General features: G+C 37.6%; 1 protein-coding gene across 7 annotated transcripts in view; it reads right to left on the reverse strand.

Annotated features, from left to right (window-relative positions):
* Positions 1-20,848, reverse strand: part of RPS6KC1 (ribosomal protein S6 kinase C1) — a 178,674-nt gene that overhangs the window by 14,913 nt on the left and 142,913 nt on the right. For 6 of the 7 annotated variants that reach the window (XM_055319061.1, XM_055319065.1, XM_055319062.1 and 3 more), the window contains 2 exons: positions 16,738-18,330; positions 16,377-16,466 (listed from right to left, as the gene is read on the reverse strand). In XM_055319061.1, the coding sequence (XP_055175036.1) occupies positions 16,377-16,466; positions 16,738-18,330 (1,683 nt within the window). The remainder of the gene's footprint in view (positions 1-16,376; positions 16,467-16,737; positions 18,331-20,848) is intronic. The other variant, XM_055319064.1, reaches the window with a different exon arrangement.

Consider the following 20,848-nt stretch of genomic DNA (forward strand, 5'->3'; position numbering starts at 1 on the left):
CCAAACCGCTGCGCCACCCAGGGATCCCTAAGTGGGGAATTTTAAACAGAGAGTAAGAAGATATGAAACATTTGGGTGTGCTGGAGCAGGAAGATGAGGCTACACTGGCCAATCTTCCCCAAGCATCTGCCGCCATCCTTTCCCCACAAGGTAAATGTGTTACATATGAGAGAGAGCATTGGGGACTGGAAATCAGGAGGCCTGGGTAAAGAGCCCTGAGGAAACCAGCTGACCTCATCTGTAACAGAGGGTTGTTAGAGGGTTACATCTGAGTGCCTCTTGGTTAAATTTAGCTCTAACTTCTATGATTTTGATACTCAAAGATCTCTGAATGTAGTGATTCTCTTGAAGGACAACTCATTGGCAACTTTCACTCAAAGTACTCATGTTACCCTTCCCAGATTCAAATTCCCTGCCACCAATCACCTTCCCCAACCTCTCCATTGAGAGGCACTGTCTCCTTTGGAAGTGTGCTTTGAAACTTTAGGAAGGGTACAAGTTCTTAGAAACTCGAGAAAAGTAAAAATATTGACCATAGTCCAGTCATCAAATAACTTCTTGCACACTTCCTTCCAGCCTAAAGCAAGCAATGTATTACATCACTTTCCTGTTCAAAATTCTGAAATGTTGGGTGCCTGGGTAGCTCAGTGGTTTAGCATCTGACTTTGGCTCAGGTTGTGATTCTGGGGTCCTGGGATCAAGTCCCGAGTCAGGCTCCCTGCAGGGAGCCTGCTTCTCCCTCTGCCTATGTCTCTGCCTCGCTCTGTCACTTATAAATAAATAAAACCTTTAAAAAACAAACAAACAAACTCTGTAATGACTTCTGACCATTAAATAACATTCAAATGTCTTGTTTATTCAGGCATGTGTATATTTAGGTCTCAACCTACCATATCCATTCAACCAACATAAGCAGCACAAACTAGGCACCATGCTAGGTCCTGTTCCTCCACAGAACTCCATTACCTGGCCACATCACTAAATAATGTGAAATTAAGATCAAGTTTCTCCCCTGGCATAGTGAATGGATTTATTTTTTAAATATCTTTTTGCTCAAGAATTTATTATTCTATTTCCTTTAATCATATAGTAAGAAGGGTATATTTCTTAAAGTTTTAGGAAGGCAGTATCAGTTCACAGCTCAAGACCCAAATAGCCTGACCAGCCACAAAGTCTCACTCTCCATGTATGGAATGCTGCTTTGCTCACAGTAGGCATGTATCACAATAACGAGAGTTGCAACAATAAGCCAGCAGCTAACATTTATTGACACCTCACTGTCTGTAAGGAACTATTTATCATTTTACATGAATTATTTAAAATTTCCAAGCAACTTATGGAGAACTCAGGTAGGAGGACTTTAGAGGAGAAAGAATATTGCATTTGTGCGCCCAAGAAAGAGGAACATCGGACCCAGTCAGCTCAGAGAAAAATTGTTAAAATTAATGAGATGGTTTTATAGGGTCTAACAACATGCCCTGAGGAGCTCTAGACTAGAGCCACACCCCAAGGCTCTGCTCATACAGGTTTCCTATTAGAATTGAGCAAAGGGCTGCTGAGATAAGTCTATGTAATATAATCAATGCCTGACATAACCTATAAAGGCACATTTTATTCAGTGAAAGACCCAAGGTGCCATCGCCAGTGTAGCCTAGCCCATTACAAGCTACATGTTATGCCTATTCTTCTGAATCACTGCTGAGAATGTGCACTGGGTGAAATGTTCACTGTTGGGGATAAAGGGAGGGTTGGGTGGTCCTTGAAACTACCAGATAAACATAGTACATCTTCCTGAGCATCAAAGATTTTCATATATGTGGGAGGGAAGTGGGATACTGTTATACTATTAAAGGAAACACAATTCTATTATGGACCAGGATGTGAAATTTGCATAGATTTATGAGATAAAAAAAAGACTTCAGGGACACCTGGGTGACTTAGCGGTTGAGCGCCTGCCTTCGGCCCAGGGCATGATCGTGGGGTCCTGGGATTAAGTCCCACATTGGGCTCCCTGCGTGCAGCCTGCTTCTCCCTCTGCCTATGTCTCTGCCTCTCTCTCTGTGTCTCTCATGAATAAATAAGTAAATAATCTTAAAAAAAAAAAAAAACGACTTCAGAGAAGCTTCAGGATCACATTTTACTTGTCCCCTAGGGTACCCATTTCATATCACCCCTATAGTCAAAAGTACTTGGGGAGAAAGTTTGAGAGGCACTTCACGAGACAGACAGGATGTATTTCTTTACTGGTTTCTGTGAACTTGCTCAACTACAGAGGCTAAGAACTAGGTTCTAGGTTCATTGGTTTTCTGCTGCTTTGAAAGTCCTCACAATTTTCTGCCAGCGTCCTTTAACAGGTAGATAATGACCATCATACTGCTTCAAATGTGGATTGCCAGTGTCTGATGGGCCTTATTTTGAGTGAGGCAACATAGGCAATAACAAGAGAACCAAGTAGGCCCTAGAGCCAATTACTTCCCACTCCTCCCTTGGCTTGCTCTCTAGTCTAGGAGGCACCAACTGGCATCTGACATCACTGCTAATTTTCCTCTAGTACTGTTGACATTAGTCTACTTTTTGTGCTCCCCATTTCTTTTTCCATCTTTCCTTGATCTTCCCCTCTTCTTTCCTCCAGTGATAACCATCTTCTTTTCCTCTCCCCTTACTTCCTCTTCCCTCCTCTTGGATGTCAATTGGCTACGCTTTCTGACGGTACTCAGGCCCAAGGAGACTGCTGATCCTAATCTAAGAAAAAGTGCTGTGTAATCTAAGAAAAAGTATGAAGGCGCCTAGGCTGAATGCCATCTATATTCTGACTGGGCCAGTAAAGAAGGATGACAACTTTGAAAAGGTAATTTTTGTTCATGGAAATCTGGAAAAAAGACTAAAGTTTCAGGTCCATCCTCTTAGAATGTAGTTTGAAGCTTTTCAAGATGACTTTATATTAAGCAGGGATTCATTAATTAATGTGAAACTGACATCATAACCCATTGACCTTGATTTTCACAGATGACTCAAAAATACAACAAAGAGTTCTGTATTTAGGTAAGACACACAGAAAAACTTCTTAACGACTAGGAAATTTAAATATTACAACTGGAGTAAGTACTTGTGGAATTTCTTTAGGATTTTCAAACAGAATTTTCTTTTTCTTTTAATAATCAGAATGAAAGGGAACCCCGGGTGGCTCAGCAGTTTAGCGCCACCTTCAGCCCAGGGCATGATCCTGGAGACCCGGGATCGAGTCCCACATCAGCCTCTCTGTATGGATCCCGCTTCTCCCTCTGCCTGTGTGTGTGTATCTCTCTCTCTCTCGAATAAATAAATAAAATCTTAAAAAAAAATAATCAGAATGAAGGATTTTGGTTTTCTTTTTAACATTAAGGACCAATCATTCTTATATTAAAAAGTAATGAAAAAAAAAAGTACTGATACGGGGCTAGCGAATGGGTGGCTGAGTCAATTAAGCATCTGACTCTTGATCTCAGCTCAGGTCTTGATCTCAGGGCTATGATCAAGCCCCACATTGGGCTCCACACTGGTCTTGGAGCCTACTTAAAAAAAAAAAAAAAAAAGATATACTCTGAAATTACATTGCCAAAAAGAAGCCTAAGACTGCGTGGCTGTCAAAACCACTGCTCTACAACTGCTTTACTTACAAAATCTATACAAAACTTAAAGCATAAACCAAGAGAACTAATTTACATACAAAGCTACATGAGGATTGCCCCAAATACTAGGTGAATAGTCATGTATATGTATCTAATGTCAAAAGCAGAGAACATAAAGAAATACCAAATAAGTCTGTGAGACTGTTTTAAAAGTATAACACAGGGAAATTGAGAAATCCCTTTAAACTCCTACCTTGAATTTTGTTAAATCTCTAGGGGAAAAAAAAAAGCAAAAAAATATTTTAAAGGTTAAATTGATCACTGTTCTGTCCATTTTCAAAATATTTTTCCTATAAAAACCAACATGCAAAAGCTTCCACACATGCTCTTCCCCTGCTACTACATTCTATATTTGCAATTTCCAGGGTGGTAAAATAGTATCTTTATTCTCCACAAATGCAGCAATACTTACTATAGCATAGGCATTTAAGTGATGGGGGAGAAAAATAAACTATTCTCTAGAAGAACAAATTCTCAGATAATTCACACAAAAAGTCAAAAAGAGATGGTGTTATCAAACCATCCTAGATTTTTGTGTTTGAATCAAAGAAATGTATTGATGGGGCTCAAGTCGTGCTACTGTTGGATTCTGGCTGAGTATGTCACACTAAGCTTATTCTGAAAATGAGGAGAGCCAGACCTCTAACATTCTTTCTACCTGTTGTTTTATGACCCTGAAAGTGTCTTCAAAAGCACACAGAGAGCCTTTCTCAAAATTTCTTCTCCCTCCATTAACCTAAAATGCCCAAAGAGTGGGATTATGCTAAAATGACTAGCATTCCTCAAACTTCCTTCTTCTCCTTTCTATCCACAGCCACTAGTCCCTTTCCCTAAGAGACCTGGCAGCAAACGAAATGAATCAGTGTCACTCAATCTAATCATTATCATCTTTTAATGTAATAGAGACACAGAATTGGCCCCAGATTAGACTTTAAACCATCTAAAACTTTTTAAGGACATCAAATAGGTGAGAAGGGTTTAGTAAAATTCTAGTATTCTCATTTTAGCACTATCAAGTCTCACATTCTAACATAATATAGGATCTTACCAATTCATACTAATGAATCAAATCATCATATTTCACAAGTGAATAAACACGTTTAAATAAAACAATAAAGATATCACAACATAAAATGTGCTTTGCCTATCTTTGTTTTACTCATGTTTAACACCTCATAGAACACATCTCAACAAGCCAAGATATTTTTCAGAAAAATAATGCTGCCTTGGTAACCCATATTGTCAAAGGGCTGACTAAAACATAGAGTAAGAGAGTTTTACAGTCCTTATGATAATCAATTTGCTAAGTCTCCCTCTTATAGCCAAAAATGATAATGTTAACCTGGCCCCAAAACTGTAGCTATAACAATCCTTACTCCTCAAAAATACAGGAGCAAAAAAAGCTGAAAAGCTCGGGCTTAAGAAATCATAAAATGTCTATACCTGCATGAGAAGTGAAGGAAAAGAAGTATACACTTCTCCTTTCAGACAGTATTACTGAAATCATGACATATACTTAAGCACACGCACAGGCCCTGCCTCTTAGGACTAACTACATAGTTTAAACCACATGGATTTGCCAAAGACATGACTCAAAAATAACCAAAGATAATGATAAAACTATGTTGGAAATTGTACAGAAATTTTAAAAAGCTAGAAAATGTGTGTCAAACTCATACTTTAAAGACCAACCTTTCTACCAAAGCTTTACAAAGATGAATCAACTTGCTTTTTAAACAATTTGGTACCCTCAACATCCCAAATTCAGAATTTACTTTTCTTTAAGGGTTTGTTATTATTATACTGCTTGATAAATAAGGGAATCTGCTATTCAACATTTAGTTCTTTGATGGATTTGATAAAGCATACTTTCAGACTGATGACACCACTTGCTTCTATTCCTTGGTTTTTCACCAAGGGAGGCCCACACGGGTCATCTCATCCTCCCACTTTACCTAAAAGAACACTAAAAGAACAGTTGCCTAGACCCATTGCAAAAATCTCCAGACAACTCCATAACCTCCCTCTGGCAGTATGTTCTGTTATTGCTATCTTCCTTATAGGATATAGTAGGAAATATAGTAAGTTCAGAATTTTCTTAGAAGAGAATTTCACATATAGAAAAATTCTATTTTCACTTAGGAGAAGTTTTTAAATATTTCTCCCAAACTGTTTTCTACCTACACTTTTTAAGTAAATAGAATCTTAGAAGCTTCACTTCTTTTCACTCAAAGTTTTAGCAACTGTGAAACAATTAAGAGATCATATAAAACTCAATGAAAACAACAAATGTTGCAAATAAAGTATTTATAGAACAGTCAAATTAAACCAATATTTAGATGGTAGAAGAATTTGTCCCATAAATGATATAGCACTTTATCCAAATATCTGAATGATGGAACAATTTTAAAGGCACAGGTCTATGCAATAAATTAAAATGATAATCTGTAGTAAGTATACTTTGGGGGTTAAGGGGAGATATAGTTTTCTAATGCCATGGAGTTTTTTAAAAAATGATTTTAGGGAATGCCCGGGTGGCTCAGTCAGCTAAGCATCCGCCTTTGGCTCAGGTCATGATTCCAGGATCCTGAGTCCTGCACTGGGCTCCTTGCCCAGCGGGGAGCCTGCTTCTCCTTCTGCCTGCCACTCACACTCTCTATCACTCCCTCTCTCTGACAAAATCTTTGTTAAAAAAAAAAACAATTCTAAATATCTGACTTTAAGTATTGCAATTCTCATTTTTGGAAAAGAAAGACAAGTAACAAATATATTAGCTTTTAGAATAAGATCTTTGGTGAATAAAACAATATAAAAATTAAGCCACAATGGCCTTCGATAGGAAGAGAAAAAAGCAAAAAAGAAAAAGAAAATCTGATCTATCATTAGCAACATACTTGGACCAAGGAAAAGAACATCTTTCTTCTGCAATGAGCATTCCATGTCAGCTAGAGCATGGAAACATTAGTACCATGTTCCTACACAGACAATCTTTCCCTGCAGCATCTGTTGCTAATTGAAAGGGACTAGAATTACAAAATTCTAGTCAATTTCTCTCACCAGCTCTTGCTGTGTATAAAGATTTTCTATGCAGGGGCTGAGCATTAGTCTTCCACTACAGCTGATGACTGAAGAACAAAGAGAAAGAAACACAGAAGAAAGCTTTTTTTTTTAAATCCAAAAATATATAGAACTAAATGATGAGAAAAGAAACAGCTAAGCACATCTTTTGTTAGTGTGGTAAATTACAATTCTAATAATACAACTATTCACCTATAAATGTCTATTAACATTCTAGGTAAACCAATTGTATATACGTCTTCTGTTTGGGTAGTCTCTCTTTTTCTTTTTTAACATAAGTCTTCAAAATTAACTGTCAATACTATACCAATTATGTCTTCTATTTCTAGTTCCTGGGCACAGGGCCTGGGACACAGGAGGCACTTAATATTTGTTGGATAAATACATCCATCTTGTGTTCTGTAGCACTGTTCATTCAAGGCGTTCAAAGCATCTACAAAGGCCTCATCACATTCATTTTCCTTAAGTCCCATTGAGCATTGAGGTCCACATCAAGTCCTTTCACACTTTTATATGTGGTAGGCTAGAAAGTTTCTAACATTATCCAAAGCCCACCCTTTCTACCAAAGCTTTACAAAGATGAATCAACTTGCTTTTTAAACAATTTGGTACCCTCAACATCCCAAATTTTGTGCTGGATGAAATGCAGATTAAAGCCAGGTGAGAAAAGAGGGCAGTCAGTTGATGACTGCACTGGTCCAGGTAAGAGACGCTGGTGGCTTAAAGACGGTGGATGCCGTCCAATGCTCCCCGCTGCAGAGCACAGTGACCAGTATGGTTTATTCCCACAGGGATGGTGTGTGGCAAGAGGAAAAGCTGAACAGCCCTGGCAGCAGGAAGAAGACAGGACTGGGAGGTAACTCAAGGTCGCCTGTGCCCCTGTTCAAGTGAGGAATCCAGGTACAGGGTCATCTGTAAGGTGCTACAAGTGTGTAAGCTGCCTACCATATCCGCTGTGAGTCTGGTGAGGTCATTAGCATCAGTCAGTATTCTTTTTTTTTTTTTAAGAGTTTATTTATTTATTCATGAGAGACAGAGAGAGAGAGAGAGAGAGGCAGAGACATAGGCAGAGGGAAGGCAGGCTCCATGCAGGGAGCCCAACGTGGGACTCGATCCCGGGTCTCCAGGATCACGCCCAGGGCTGAAGGCAGCACAAAACTGCTGAGCCACCCGGGCTGCCCAGTCAGTATTCTTTTTTTTTTTTTTTTTTTTTTTTTATGATAGTCACAGAGAGAGAGAGAGGGGGGCAGAGACACAGGCAGAGGGAGAAGCGGGCTCCATGCACCGGGAGCCCGATGTGGGATTCGATCCCAGGTCTCCAGGATCGCGCCCTGGGCCAAAGGCAGGCGCCAAACTGCTGTGCCACCCAGGGATCCCCCAGTCAGTATTCTTTAAATGTCATCAGAGGCAAATTCATTTAAGTACACTGCAGGACCAAATACACTAGTTTCCCAAGGGTATTATTTTAGATATAGAGACAAAATTTTTTTTAAGTTTTCACAAACAAGACACACATTGCAACTAAATGCAAAACTACAGCCGTTATCAACTAGGAGAGTAAAGTTTCATTTTAATTCCAGGGTTGAATTGTTTCTCTAATACCTATGAACTACATTATCAAAGTTTAGGCATTTAAAGTTTAAAAGTCTGAAGGTACACAAGTGTTCAAGAGGAAGTGTATTTTAAATGAAAGAATCTGGACAGAAGAAATGTAGCTTGCCTAAGGTCTCACATCTCTTAGGCAGATCTTAATCCTCAGAGGGACAGACTGGCCAGAGCCTGAAATTTGCACTTTGTAGGCCATTATTTCAAATGAGCAATTTGCTCCCTCCTCCCTTTTTTTTTTTAAGATTTTATTTATTTATTCATGAGAGATACAGAGTGAGAGAGGCAGAGACACAGGCAGAGGGAGAAGCAGGCTCCATGCAGGGAGCCCGATGTGGGACTCAATCCCGGATCTCCAGGATCACACCCTGGGCCAAAGGCAGGCACTAAACCGCTGAGCCACCCAGGCTGCCCTGCTCCCTTTTTCCCACATTTTATCCTACTTTAGAAAACGGTGGCTGCCCACTTCTCCATTCTACATTCCATAAAGTCTTCCAACACGGTACCCAACTGATTATTCAAATACCTTATTTGTTGAGTAAGGTGTATGAACTACTTAAAAGTTGCCAGTATCACACTCCTCTCGTTCACTGGAGTATCATCCAGAGAAGGCCAGTGACAGAAGCTAGCACTTTCCAGAGAGAAGAGTCTGCAGCAGCTAGAGCTCTGCTCCTCACAGCACCACGAGTTGATGGGAGAACTGTGCCGCTCTACCTCTCTGACACACTTGTCTTCTTGGCTCCTCCCAGGCTCTAGCCTTGCTTCCTACCACCACCTCATTATTAATCCAGATGTTTTTCACATTTTAATTGCCTGAAACTCTGGGCCAGTTGTCTTGTGGGGACTCCAACGTAAGGACACATCATACTCAGAGAATTCAGGCTAGGCTTGACCAAATACCTAATTCTGCTTTTTTCCCATTATCTTGCTCTGAATTTCTTGTTGTGGGGGTGACCTGGCAACCATATGCTGAGCTTTCCTGCAACTATCTGCATAATTTGTGTCAAAACTCGATTTAACTTGATTCAGCATTCCAGAGCTAAGAATTACCTGTTCAAGGGAGTTTATAGGTATCATTACTATACCATCTTCTTGTGAGATAAAATAAGAAATGGGTAACCACCATATGACTTCTGGTTGACTGATTATAATTATAATTCTGAGCTCTATACAATCTTGCTTACTCTCACACCCTGCATTTCTAGTAGGAAAGAAAAAAAAAAAAAACCAACAGCATGCTCCATTTTCCATTGATCATATCACAACAACTCCATTCTGAATAGCCATCGGGTGTCACAGTGTTACCCAACCAAAGCCATTAAAGTTGATTGATGAGAAAAAGGCTAACTGAAAATTGTGAAAATGATGGACGCAGTTCCCACCCCTCTCTCTCCAGTGCTGTTGCCGTGTTAGGCAAGCAGAGCTTCATGCACCACTATTAAAGGAGCTTAAGGAGTCCCATTTGCTTTGTCATCAATTTTTTAAAACCTTAGCATTTTTAAACATTTATTTGAAGGAAGCATTTGTGAATAATTGCTTGAAAGGAGAAAGCCCTGGTTACTTCATGGAGATTCAAAGTGACAAGATTTTTTACATGGTATAGAAACTGATGATTTGGTCAAAGTAGCTAGCCAGTAGCCCTGGAACATAATGTTTAGGACTCAGCATTACCCCTTCTGCGTTAAACATTAGAGGTAGGAGCACCTGGGTGGCTCAGTGGTTGTGTCTGCCTTTGGCTCAGGGCATGATCCCTGGGTCCTGGGATCAAGTCCCACATCAGGCTCCCTGCATGGAGCCTGCTTCTCCCTCTTCCTATGTCTCTGAGTCTCTCTGTCTCTCATGAATAAATAAATCTTTAAAAAAAAATCAGAGGTAAGAGATAGTTTTCCTCTTTATAACAATATGGTAGTGAGGCCAAGTAACTGAACAGTTGCCAAAAATCAACTTAGGCCTGAAAATCTAGAAGCATTACAATGCAGCTATTACTTAAAACTTTAAGTTATCTAGTCTCATGTTCCTCTTTTAAAAAAGAATCTGTCCAAGATCATAAAGAAAAAAGTTTGGAGTAAAGAAGAGGTTAAAACTAACTTCCTTTTAATAATCTAAAGCTTGATATATCTCCAATATATCAGGTAGTATTATGAAACATACAGAGATCTTGTATTTCACCTCTTCTGCATGAAAACATTTTTAACCGGCCCTTAAAAATGCTCAGTTCTAACGGCTGAAGAATTTCTTGTCCTGAAAAGAGCTAATGTGTTATTCACTAAGATGGCAAATAACAAGGATGGAACACTTTGCTATTACTCTGCCTCATTCCCATCAGTAGGAACAAACCACATTTTGTCCTAATGAGAAGCATAATTTCAGAATGGATCTATTTCAACATGGAGTGACCTTAATGCAGAGATGAAGATGACTGGCTCATCACTGGGGGATTAGTGAGGGATCCAAGATACATTCTCTCTAGGGATGGATCCCAAGGTCCCAGACCTTCAAACTAATATAAAGCAAGTATTTCATCTTTCCATCAGGAGGGACTTGCCTGGGCACGGTTATATTTGAGTTGACTTGAAGTTCTTTTTGCTTATCTTCATATAACTCTATATTCCTGACACAAGCTTCATCAATATACAGAGGTGAAATGCGTCAGAGAATTTTCCTCAGTGTAAAATTTTCACTGTTCTATGGCAAACTTAATAAGTTACTGGTTCTCCCAAAGAAGATATAGATTTGGTCTTTATGACAGTAAGAGCTAAAGGCAGAGGATTAAAAGTACTTGCTAATCAATCGTTCATGGAAAACATTAAAACATCTACCATGTATAAGAGAGTTACTGGTGGAGTTTTGCTTTAGGATAAATTAAACAAAAGAGTTAGTGTTTGAAAGATAATGTTTAAATATTAACCACAAATATTTTACCCTTTTAAAAATTATTTCTATAGTTCCCTCTTGCCTTTTTCTTCTTCCTCCTTTGGGGGAAAAAAAAGTTTAAAGCCTACACCAGGGATATAGTCATATTTCCTGCTTATACTGTTATTATTTCAAAATACACATCTATATTCATTTGGTTTCTCTTTGCATTCCTTCATGTTTGGTAAAGTTACCCAGGACCCAAAAATTCTCATATCCAAATGACTCTTTCTTCCTTAAACAATTTTGTTGAGGATCTTGGCAATCAAATTTCACCCTATTCAAAAGGTGTCTTGGCTTTTCTCCTCCAAATGAAAATACTATCCATAAACCCCTCATTTCTACATCATATATATTATGTAAACACTCTATAAATGAGTAAAAATATATATTTAGAAAGTCCTCAAGTGAAGTAATTATTTTCACCCCACTAATATTAGATAAGAAATCAGTATTTATCCTTGGGCAAAAAAAAATTCTTCCTTAATAAAATGAACTTGAATTCTGACATTTTGTGTAAGAAGTGTATTAGATGACTTGATATCTGGATCTTTTTTATACTCAACAAATCTATTTTACTAGTGATAAGTTAAGGTCTAGAAAGTCTTAAATAACATGCAATGAGTTAACGGCTGATGTAGGACAAATACTGAAGGGTGGTAATTCTCAATTCCACCTTAATATTCTAAATTTTAAACTTATGATGGCATCATATTTTAAACCATCCATGGTCTGAGTCCTAGATCTAAAGTATCAAATACATAACTATCATATAGAGCACCACACTTAAAAAGCAACAAATAACATGTAAGACACGTTTATGAAAAAGGACAGAGAAGACTACCCTCAAAAAATATATTCATGGACTATTTGATAAAGTCAGGCTGGAAGAGCAAAGAGTGGTAGTAAATAAACGTCATGCTCTAAAACTGAATTTTGCAGATAGTTTTCAGCATGATTTTTCTATGTTTCACTTTTCACTGTCAGCTGTGAGCTGTTTCCAAGTGTGAAATCGCCTAAGAGAGGAAGCAAAGCTGTCATTTGACATCTGGGAGCGTGGAGATTGGACTGCAGTAAAAAGCATTTTGGACTTCTTCAATTTACACACATATTCACCTATAAATTCTCAAGTCTGAAAAGTATTCAACGAGAAATGTCAATGTAAATTTCAAGCATTTATAAAAGGCTCATAATGGAGTGGAAAATAAAGGTGAAGGACACACACTGATAGGATAGCATATCGACTTGTGAAGACCAGAATGAGAAACTTAAGTGATTATATTAGCATAATAACGAACATATAAACAATTTTACTCACTTGCCTTAGATAACGTATTAAACTTTCAAATATAGTCTTGTATTTTATATGCTTACTATTAGAGGTTCTATTTTCTAGCTGCTTTTTTATGATGAGAGTCAAGACTTAAGGAAAAAAATACTGGTAAAAAAATACTTTCTTGACACTTTATTCTTCCTTTATACTTAAAACACTGTAACAAAAACTTATTTTATGTTATGATAAATGAATAGTTATGAGACAGCACATAAAATCCTGTGTGTGTGTGTGCATGCACAGAAATACAGAAATAAAATCAGAGTAGCTACAAGGAAGTCCTCCAGAGAAGAATAATCAAGTTACTCCAGTTTTTATTCTATAACCTCTCACAACGAAAAATAGGAGAACCTGTCTCAAAGTCTCTTGATAAAGTATCTAACGGTCTCCTACTATGGAAACTAGACAGTGTTGTGTTTATTTTGTCACGCTAGACAATCTATTCCCACTTTGGAGTCTATTCTTTGCTTTTTCCCTTCCTGAACTCTGTTCTGTGTTTCTCTCGTATGAAAGGAACCCATTTACCATGAATGATGTTTATTTAAAATAAAACCTTTCTAGAGAATCATCCTATATAATCTAAGGATACAAAGTGAAGCTAAAAGGAATGGCTTCTACTTTGAAAACAGGGCTGGGTTTGATCAGTGAATTCGTATTCTCAAGACCCTCTTGATCGGCCAGCAGCTGCAGCCATTTATTTGCTGGCTTTTTCACAGATGTAGACAGAGAAAGCTCCATGGGTTTTGTCTTTTTGTTATTGGACTTGTTTTCTTTACTATAAAAAAGTGGCAACTTTTTAAGAGAGTTCTTCGTGTTGTTGTAGAAACTTGTGAACATCAGATATCCTTGGTAGTACACATTGTTGAAAGGACTGTGACTTTTTAAAATCGGAGATAGCAAAGTTGGCAGAAAGTATACTTAAATAACAGAAGGTGATCATTTGCATTTCAAAATTTATCTATCTTGCTTTTCCCCTCAATTAGACCAAAACATGTTGATTCACAGGTTTCTGTGTGTGTGTTGTTTCTTTTTTAAACTTATTTATAGAGCAGAATAATGGCCCCCCTGCTAGTTTGGCATGTGCTCAGGTTTCTGTCCATGTAAATCGAATCTGTTACTGGAAATTTTTCTCAAAATATAAAGGCACATCATCCACAAGATGAAAAGATACACTGCTGATACTATAAAGTACAGGGCAGGTGGATCATGTTTTTAGGACAAATATGTGATAAGGATTCCCAGGAGGGAGGAGGGGTCGGGGTAGAGGTTGCATGCTGTTTAAACAGAAGTGGATCGTTCTCATCACAATCTTATGACAACTTTACTTTCTAACCAAACATCAGCTGCTTACTATGCTTTAGAGTTACTTGGACAATAATACTAAGGTTAGAGTTGAAAAACGGAAAGGCAGAGGGGATGTGGGAGAGAATTACTGCAACCCTTCAGTGTTTCTAAGGGCAGACCAAAAGATGACTAAGTACCCTCTGTCTCCATGTGTTAATGGATTTGTGACTTTTAGGCACTGAAATATTAGCATATTAGCATTGCACCCACCCTTCGAATAGAAGAGGAGAGCCTACTTACAGTTTTTATCAGTAGTAGGGCTATTTGCTTTTGAAACAAATGGTAATTTACCATTTTTTTGGTCCTAGTTCCCCTTGCATGATAAGCAAGGGGAGGGACAACATGGACTTAACTGAGTTCTGTAACTCTCTGGGTTTACGATCATCTACATAACAACACCAGCTTTACTTTTCAGTGAAGGCCATTCCTGGTTTTGTTTCTTCCCTCGTTGATAAAACAAATTAATGAGCCCAAAGAATAGAAGAAGAGACTTTCCACATTGTTCAATGCATGCCATAATGCTAGGACACTTTTGCAAATTCACAAAGCTTGAAAGTACAATTCTTTCATGCAAATAATTAAAACAAAGCCCTTCTTCAGATGACAGCTTTTTTCAAACGTTAGTGAAGGGCAACCTGGAAGAGGACAGCAAAAATCCATTAATGGTAGACTGCCACCTGCTGGTAAGGTGTGAGCATTGTGATTTCCGGGGAAAGGCTTAAAAAGGAAAATTTGGAAATTGATCTGGATTAAATTCAGTATTTCAATACACAAAATTAAAAGTATGTATTTGTTGGTGAATGTAATATAGCTCTGGCCCACATATATTAAAATTCTCTAGATGCTATGAATGCTAAATGTGACTGTACGTTGAAGAAACAATTTGCTAGAATGGCAAAGGATGACCCTATAGTTTTCAATAAAAGAGCGAAAATAAAAATAGTAAATAAGGTGTCAGTTATAAACATTTAACAATGTCTCATAAACATTTGGTTTTGATGTGAGGTTTCTATTTTACTTCACTTCTGGATTTAATAGGTTTCATTAAAAAAGAACTCCCGGACTTAATTTTGATCCTAAAACCTCCCAAATTCATTACAATTAATATATGTACTTATGTACATTGGTACCTAAAATGTTATTATCAAATTAGAAAAGGATGTGAGAAAAAAAACAACCAGATAACCATAATAAAGTGATTTCACTATGAAATTATTTTTGTTATCCCATTAACTAAATCATACTAATAAACCTTCAAAAAACAACATAATATTATCTACTTGAGAGAAACAAAAAATGTGGGCATGCTCTATTGCCCCTAGGAAGAAATAAAATCAAATACCCCTAATCTGAGGGAAGAAGAAAGAAAAGAGTATAATAGTAAGAAAAAATCCAAATCGTTGGTTTCAGGAAATAGTTTTAGGATATTTGCTTCACAGGTTGAAAAACTTCGCTATTCCCCAATACAGATATAATTCTTAACAATGAAGGTTGTAACTAAAAACAATATAGCTCTTTCAATCCTAATTATAATCATTTCCCATTATGCAGGGAAACAATGTTAGCATCAATAATACACTGGTTAGCTAGGAAGCATTAAATACTGTATTAATCAACAACTAAGCAGATCATGTCAACATAATCAGCTTGAACCTCCTTTGAAAGCCAGTGGGGTGACGAGTGAAGCAACTTTGACCATCCAAAGAGGCTGAAAGCTAGGCAAAAGGTGAACGAACTTTGGATTCAAATATAGCCCCATCTGCACTGACAGAGACACTAACTCAAATCCAATTCAGATGCTTAAATGACCTGTAATTATCAGCAAAGGATCTAACACACCCCAGAAAGAAATCTCTAATTTTAAAAAAAATAAAGACAATGCCGTAAGAGCAAGAGAAACCTGTTGTGTCAAATATTTGGCTAAACTGGCTATTTTAAACCAAGAAGAACATGCTTCCTAAAATGTCTCAGATACAGAAAGGACTCTCAAATCTGCTCTACCATGCCAGCTTGACTCATCACTGAAGTCACAATATTGCATTTTTTTTAAATTCCACATTTTGCCCATTTTTATCCTTAGGGATTTTACCTCTTTCATCAGCTACCTCTCATATCTTAATAAAACCATCCATTTAAAGAGGCTTGGGGTATTTAAAGGTCTTTCTAAACAGTAAGAAGTTAAGACATTTCTAAGAACTCACTGTCAGTTCTAAGAGAAGTACAAACCTGTTTAACAACAACAAATATGCACACACACACACACACCTCTATGGAATATATAATGATTTATCCCCAAATTTTCTCTTTTGAAGGATTAAAGAGATACTCAAACCCAACACATATGTGAACTGTTAGTGAAAAATACAACTTCTATAAAGAAAGGAAAGCTGCCGAACTACTTTTTCAAGTGAAACATTTTAGGAGATTGCTCTAACCTGGGGCACAGTACATTCTCTCTATGGCATCGCTGTCACAGGAATCTTCAACCTCACTCCACCTGCTAAAATACGTTAGCTGAATGTGTCCTAAAAACAAAACGACAGGAGAAATCAAAACATTTTTCTCTTCCATTTTCTGCAGAAGTGAACTGTAATTACTCCTTTTGTAGCTAAAAACAGTATCATTAAGAATAATGGCATCATTAAGTACTAGAAGCTATTACTGGGGGTGAATTTGCCGCACTGATAATGAAGCTCTAGACAGGAAATGAAGATACTAATTACAAGATAAAACGCCTACTCAGTTAATTGGAAGCAACAGCGAATAAAAAGAAATGCATTTGCAAAAGTTCCTGACCTCTATCATTCAATAAGATGTTGTTTGGGTTCAAATCGCGGCACACAATTCCCTCTCTATGTAAAGCATCAAGGGCTACCACCATTTCAGCTGCCCATCTTTGAATGCAGCCCTCGGGGATGTAAAACCTGGAGTTTAGTGCTAATTTTTTATCAAGGTCCTCAAAAAGCTGATGTATTTCCTTGTCTCCTTCTAGTGCTAATCCACTCTCCCCCTTAGTCGCTGAGTCTCTCTGAAATAAAGTCAGTTCCTCTTTAGCCAAATCCTCAGTTTGATCTGTAAACAGCAATACTTCTTCAGTTTTTAAAGTGTCTGTGTTTACATTATATTCATTAGCACCTGAGAGTGGGTTAGAAATACGGAATAAGCTTTCTTCAGTGTTGTTTGCAGTCACTGCCGACTCAACCATTCCAAGTCCTTGGAAGTTAGGATCTGAGCTTTGTAACAAAGACATGTCTCCTGAACTATGATCAACAGCTGCTACAAATAACATCCCAAGATCCCCCTGTGCATTGTGTTTCTCTGCTATACTATGGGATTTAGGCCTAGAAGGATCACTCAATTCCTCTGTGCCTTCTTCTTCACTTGCTTGGCATTGTTCAGTACTAAGCCTGAGGCATAAAACATCAGGGGCTTCCAATAGTTTACTTTCAATTATGCCTACATTAGTCTGTGTAAACTTAGTAGGTCCCACTGCTGCACCATCTTTGGTTGCCTCCAATTCACCAGGTAGATTTACAAGAAGATCAGGCCTTCCTTCATCAGTGCCAATGACATCATCAAAAGCAGCATCTTTAAAAGAAATAACTGGGACAGAGTCATCTGAGCCCCTGCTAATGGTATCCTGAGCTATAAACTCTATCTTGCTTTCACTAGTAGTGAAACTCCTGGAAGTGCTGTCTCCATCTGGAAGAGTGAAAAATGGTTTCAAAGGCTCTGACTTTAGACTATACAATTTTTCTCCAAAATCAAGGCCTAGGAGTTCACTAGTGCTATCCTTACTATCTATCCTAAAGAATTCCATGGGACTGTTTTTAGATCTATTAAGGGAATCTGACGTTCCTGGAGAACTAATTGCTTCTCTGGCATCATCTCCAGCAAAGAACTTCAGCTTGTGAGCCATCTGCTGGGTGCTCAGGCTGTCACTGTCAGCAGCAAGGTGTGTTGGGAAGCTTTCAATAACTTTGGTATCAACACCATTCCCTCCAATCTTCATGAAAGACTCTTCATTCAATGACCCTGGTTCAATCTTTTCTTGCCCATATTCATTGCATAATGTCAAATAACTAGTAGTACATTCTTCTTCTGAACTTGAGCCCGAATCTGGCCATTTTGGAGAGCTATCTTGGCCTTCTTCATCTTGGTTGCTATCATCTTGAGAGCTTGGAGTAAGACTAGTCTTCAAAGGCAAAACTTTATGCATGGTTCCACCATCACTTCCTCTGGATTCAAAGCTGCTGCTGTCCTGAGGACTAGAAGTTGGCTGTTGCAGGTGACCTTTAGTAAGTGTAGATTTTTTCACTTCCCCGATGTCAAAGCTTTCTTCAGGGCTTCTGTTTAGAAACTTACTGATATATGACCAGAGTTTGCCACCTGTGAACAAGTATAACCAAAAAAATGTTTAAGATCCCCAAAATAATGGCTACTTATTGAAGCCCTTAGAAAAACAAAGAGTATTCTAATAATCAACCCAAAACAAGTCAATGATACCCATTAATATCAAGTATGCTCTAAAACAAGCATTTTAATGAAATGCTTTCTTGTTATTGCAGACTGGTGAGTATAGTGTTAAACATATCTCCTGATACAAATTATCTTTTAATTGACAACCTATTTCTCCCTTGGAAATTAGTTTAACAAATACTAAAATGAAATCCCACAGCTAGCACACTGCTTTAAATATGATTTAGATGTTGAAACATCTGATTATGTTCTGGGATGTCTATGTAATACTTTTTTCAAGCATGGCCCATTGGTCAAGTGGAAATACATAAATAAGTGCTGCTTAAAATTGTATGTACTATAGTGGGGGGGAATCAACAATATTATTCCATTTTGAAAAATCCAGTTCAAAAAAAAAAAAAAAGAAAAGAAAATATCCAGTTCAAGATTAGAAGGGAGATATGGCATCTGGTATATAATTATGTCATTGTAAATGATATATTAATAACATTTTTCCCATTTTCCCCCTCACCATACATGTCGTGTACTGTATAAAACCAAGTAAAGCAATTGAGGAAAATTAATTGGGCAACCATGAAAGAGGCCAGGTACTATAATTCTGATTTTGTATTCTGATACATATGAGAAACCTATAAAAAGTAAAATCATAAAAAGCAATTTCAAAGAAAGCATAGAAATCAAATAAACACAAAGGAATCCAATGTTTTAACAGCAATACTTGTTATTTTACCTTTTTTTTTTTTTAGTTTAAATTCAATTAGCTTGTGATGTGATGAGCACTGAGTATTATATGCAACTGAAGTATAACTGAATTCTTTATCTGGAACTAATGATGTACTAAATGTTCACCTTATCTTTCTTGTTTTATGTTAACCATTAAAAACTCAACATGTTTTGCTCATTAGAATCTTTGAATAAATAACTATAATAAGTATCAAAAAGCTACCAAAGCTTTACTGTATTACAAGAAGAATAGTTAAATTTAATCTAGAAATCCTGGGGCACCTGGGCGGCTCAGTGGTTGAGCATCTATCTGCTTTTGGCTCAGGTCATGATCCCAGAGTCCTGGGATTGAATCTGTATTGGGCTCCCTGCAGGGAGCCTGCTTCTCCCTCTGCCTATGTCTCTGTGTCCCTCATGAATAAATAAGTAAAATCTTTAGAAAAAAAAAAACTTGATCTAGAAATCTTATAAACAATAATCTATAGATGCATATTTTGTGAAGATATAATAACGTAGCTTCCAAATATGGGAAATAATGTGTTAAAAATAAATCCTTCTACTAACATGGAGAAGGCAACTTTTTTCCAGCACATTTTTAGTGTCCTTATTAAGTAAGCATCCTATACCAAGGGTAACAATCTTAAGAGAAATAATCTCTGACAGTCAATTATATGTATAAAAAGGTCAGTGGATGCATCCCAAAAAATCTTCTTGTACTTTACACTTCATTTCATTTAAAGGAACTCAGTAAATACAAAAAGCACCCAGTACTGTGCCTACTATAGAGTAAGTGCATAATATGGGGTAGTTGTCATAATATTAATCCTAAGATACTCAGACAGCTCCTTTCCCCATGACCCAGTTAACAACCTTCCCCCCGCCCCGCCTTATACTAATAATTAGTAGTATTGGACATTATGGTGTATAACTTTTTCCTCTCATTTTTTTCTAGCTAACTTTGTCCTCGCTAGACTATGCCCCATATCATATTCAAATAAAATTTAAGGTTCATATATAGCTTTGAAACTCACTCACAAAGGAAGCTATGCATTGATTCCATCTTTTTTTCATCTTTTGACAACAGCCACATTCCTCTTATCACAAATACCCCTGTTGTGGCATGCTAACAATAAAGCCTGAACCTGAAGCTGGAATCCTTGTATAATCCAACTAAAACAACGTGTGTTGTTTTCCATCCTCCTAGATGGGGACTACTGTGAGGACAGGACCGTCTTTTTCATCTTTCTGTATCTACTGTCTAAACAGTGTGCAGGACATGACAGGCGTTCAGTCAGTGCTTCTTTAACTCAGGTGATAACTCTTCAGAATGAGATATGCCAACACAAAGTAGACAGTCTCTGCAGTTCCAAAGTTCTAATAACAGCAAGAAACAGAACCTAGAGTAAAGTGCTAAGATAAGTTTCATTCATTCTTAGGCCAATTTCACCTGGATGAACTGCTGAAATCTAAACTTCCATGTGCTTAAATTCTTTCTTTTTCCCCCCAGATCACTTCCTCCTTCTGACCTCCAAGCCATTCTGACACAAAAGCTTTAGATCAAACTTAGATTATTTTTTCTTCCTTGTTCTTTCTGGCAAGTTTCCAAGTCCTATAGGATATGCCCATAATGGTTCACACAGCCTTCCTTTTCTACTGATTCCTCTGGCCAGTCTGCTTCCTGGAATAACTTTATAGCTACAATCAG

Source organism: Nyctereutes procyonoides, unplaced genomic scaffold, assembly GCF_905146905.1.
Source record: "Nyctereutes procyonoides isolate TBG_1078 unplaced genomic scaffold, NYPRO_anot_genome, whole genome shotgun sequence".
Lineage (NCBI taxonomy): Eukaryota > Metazoa > Chordata > Mammalia > Carnivora > Canidae > Nyctereutes > Nyctereutes procyonoides.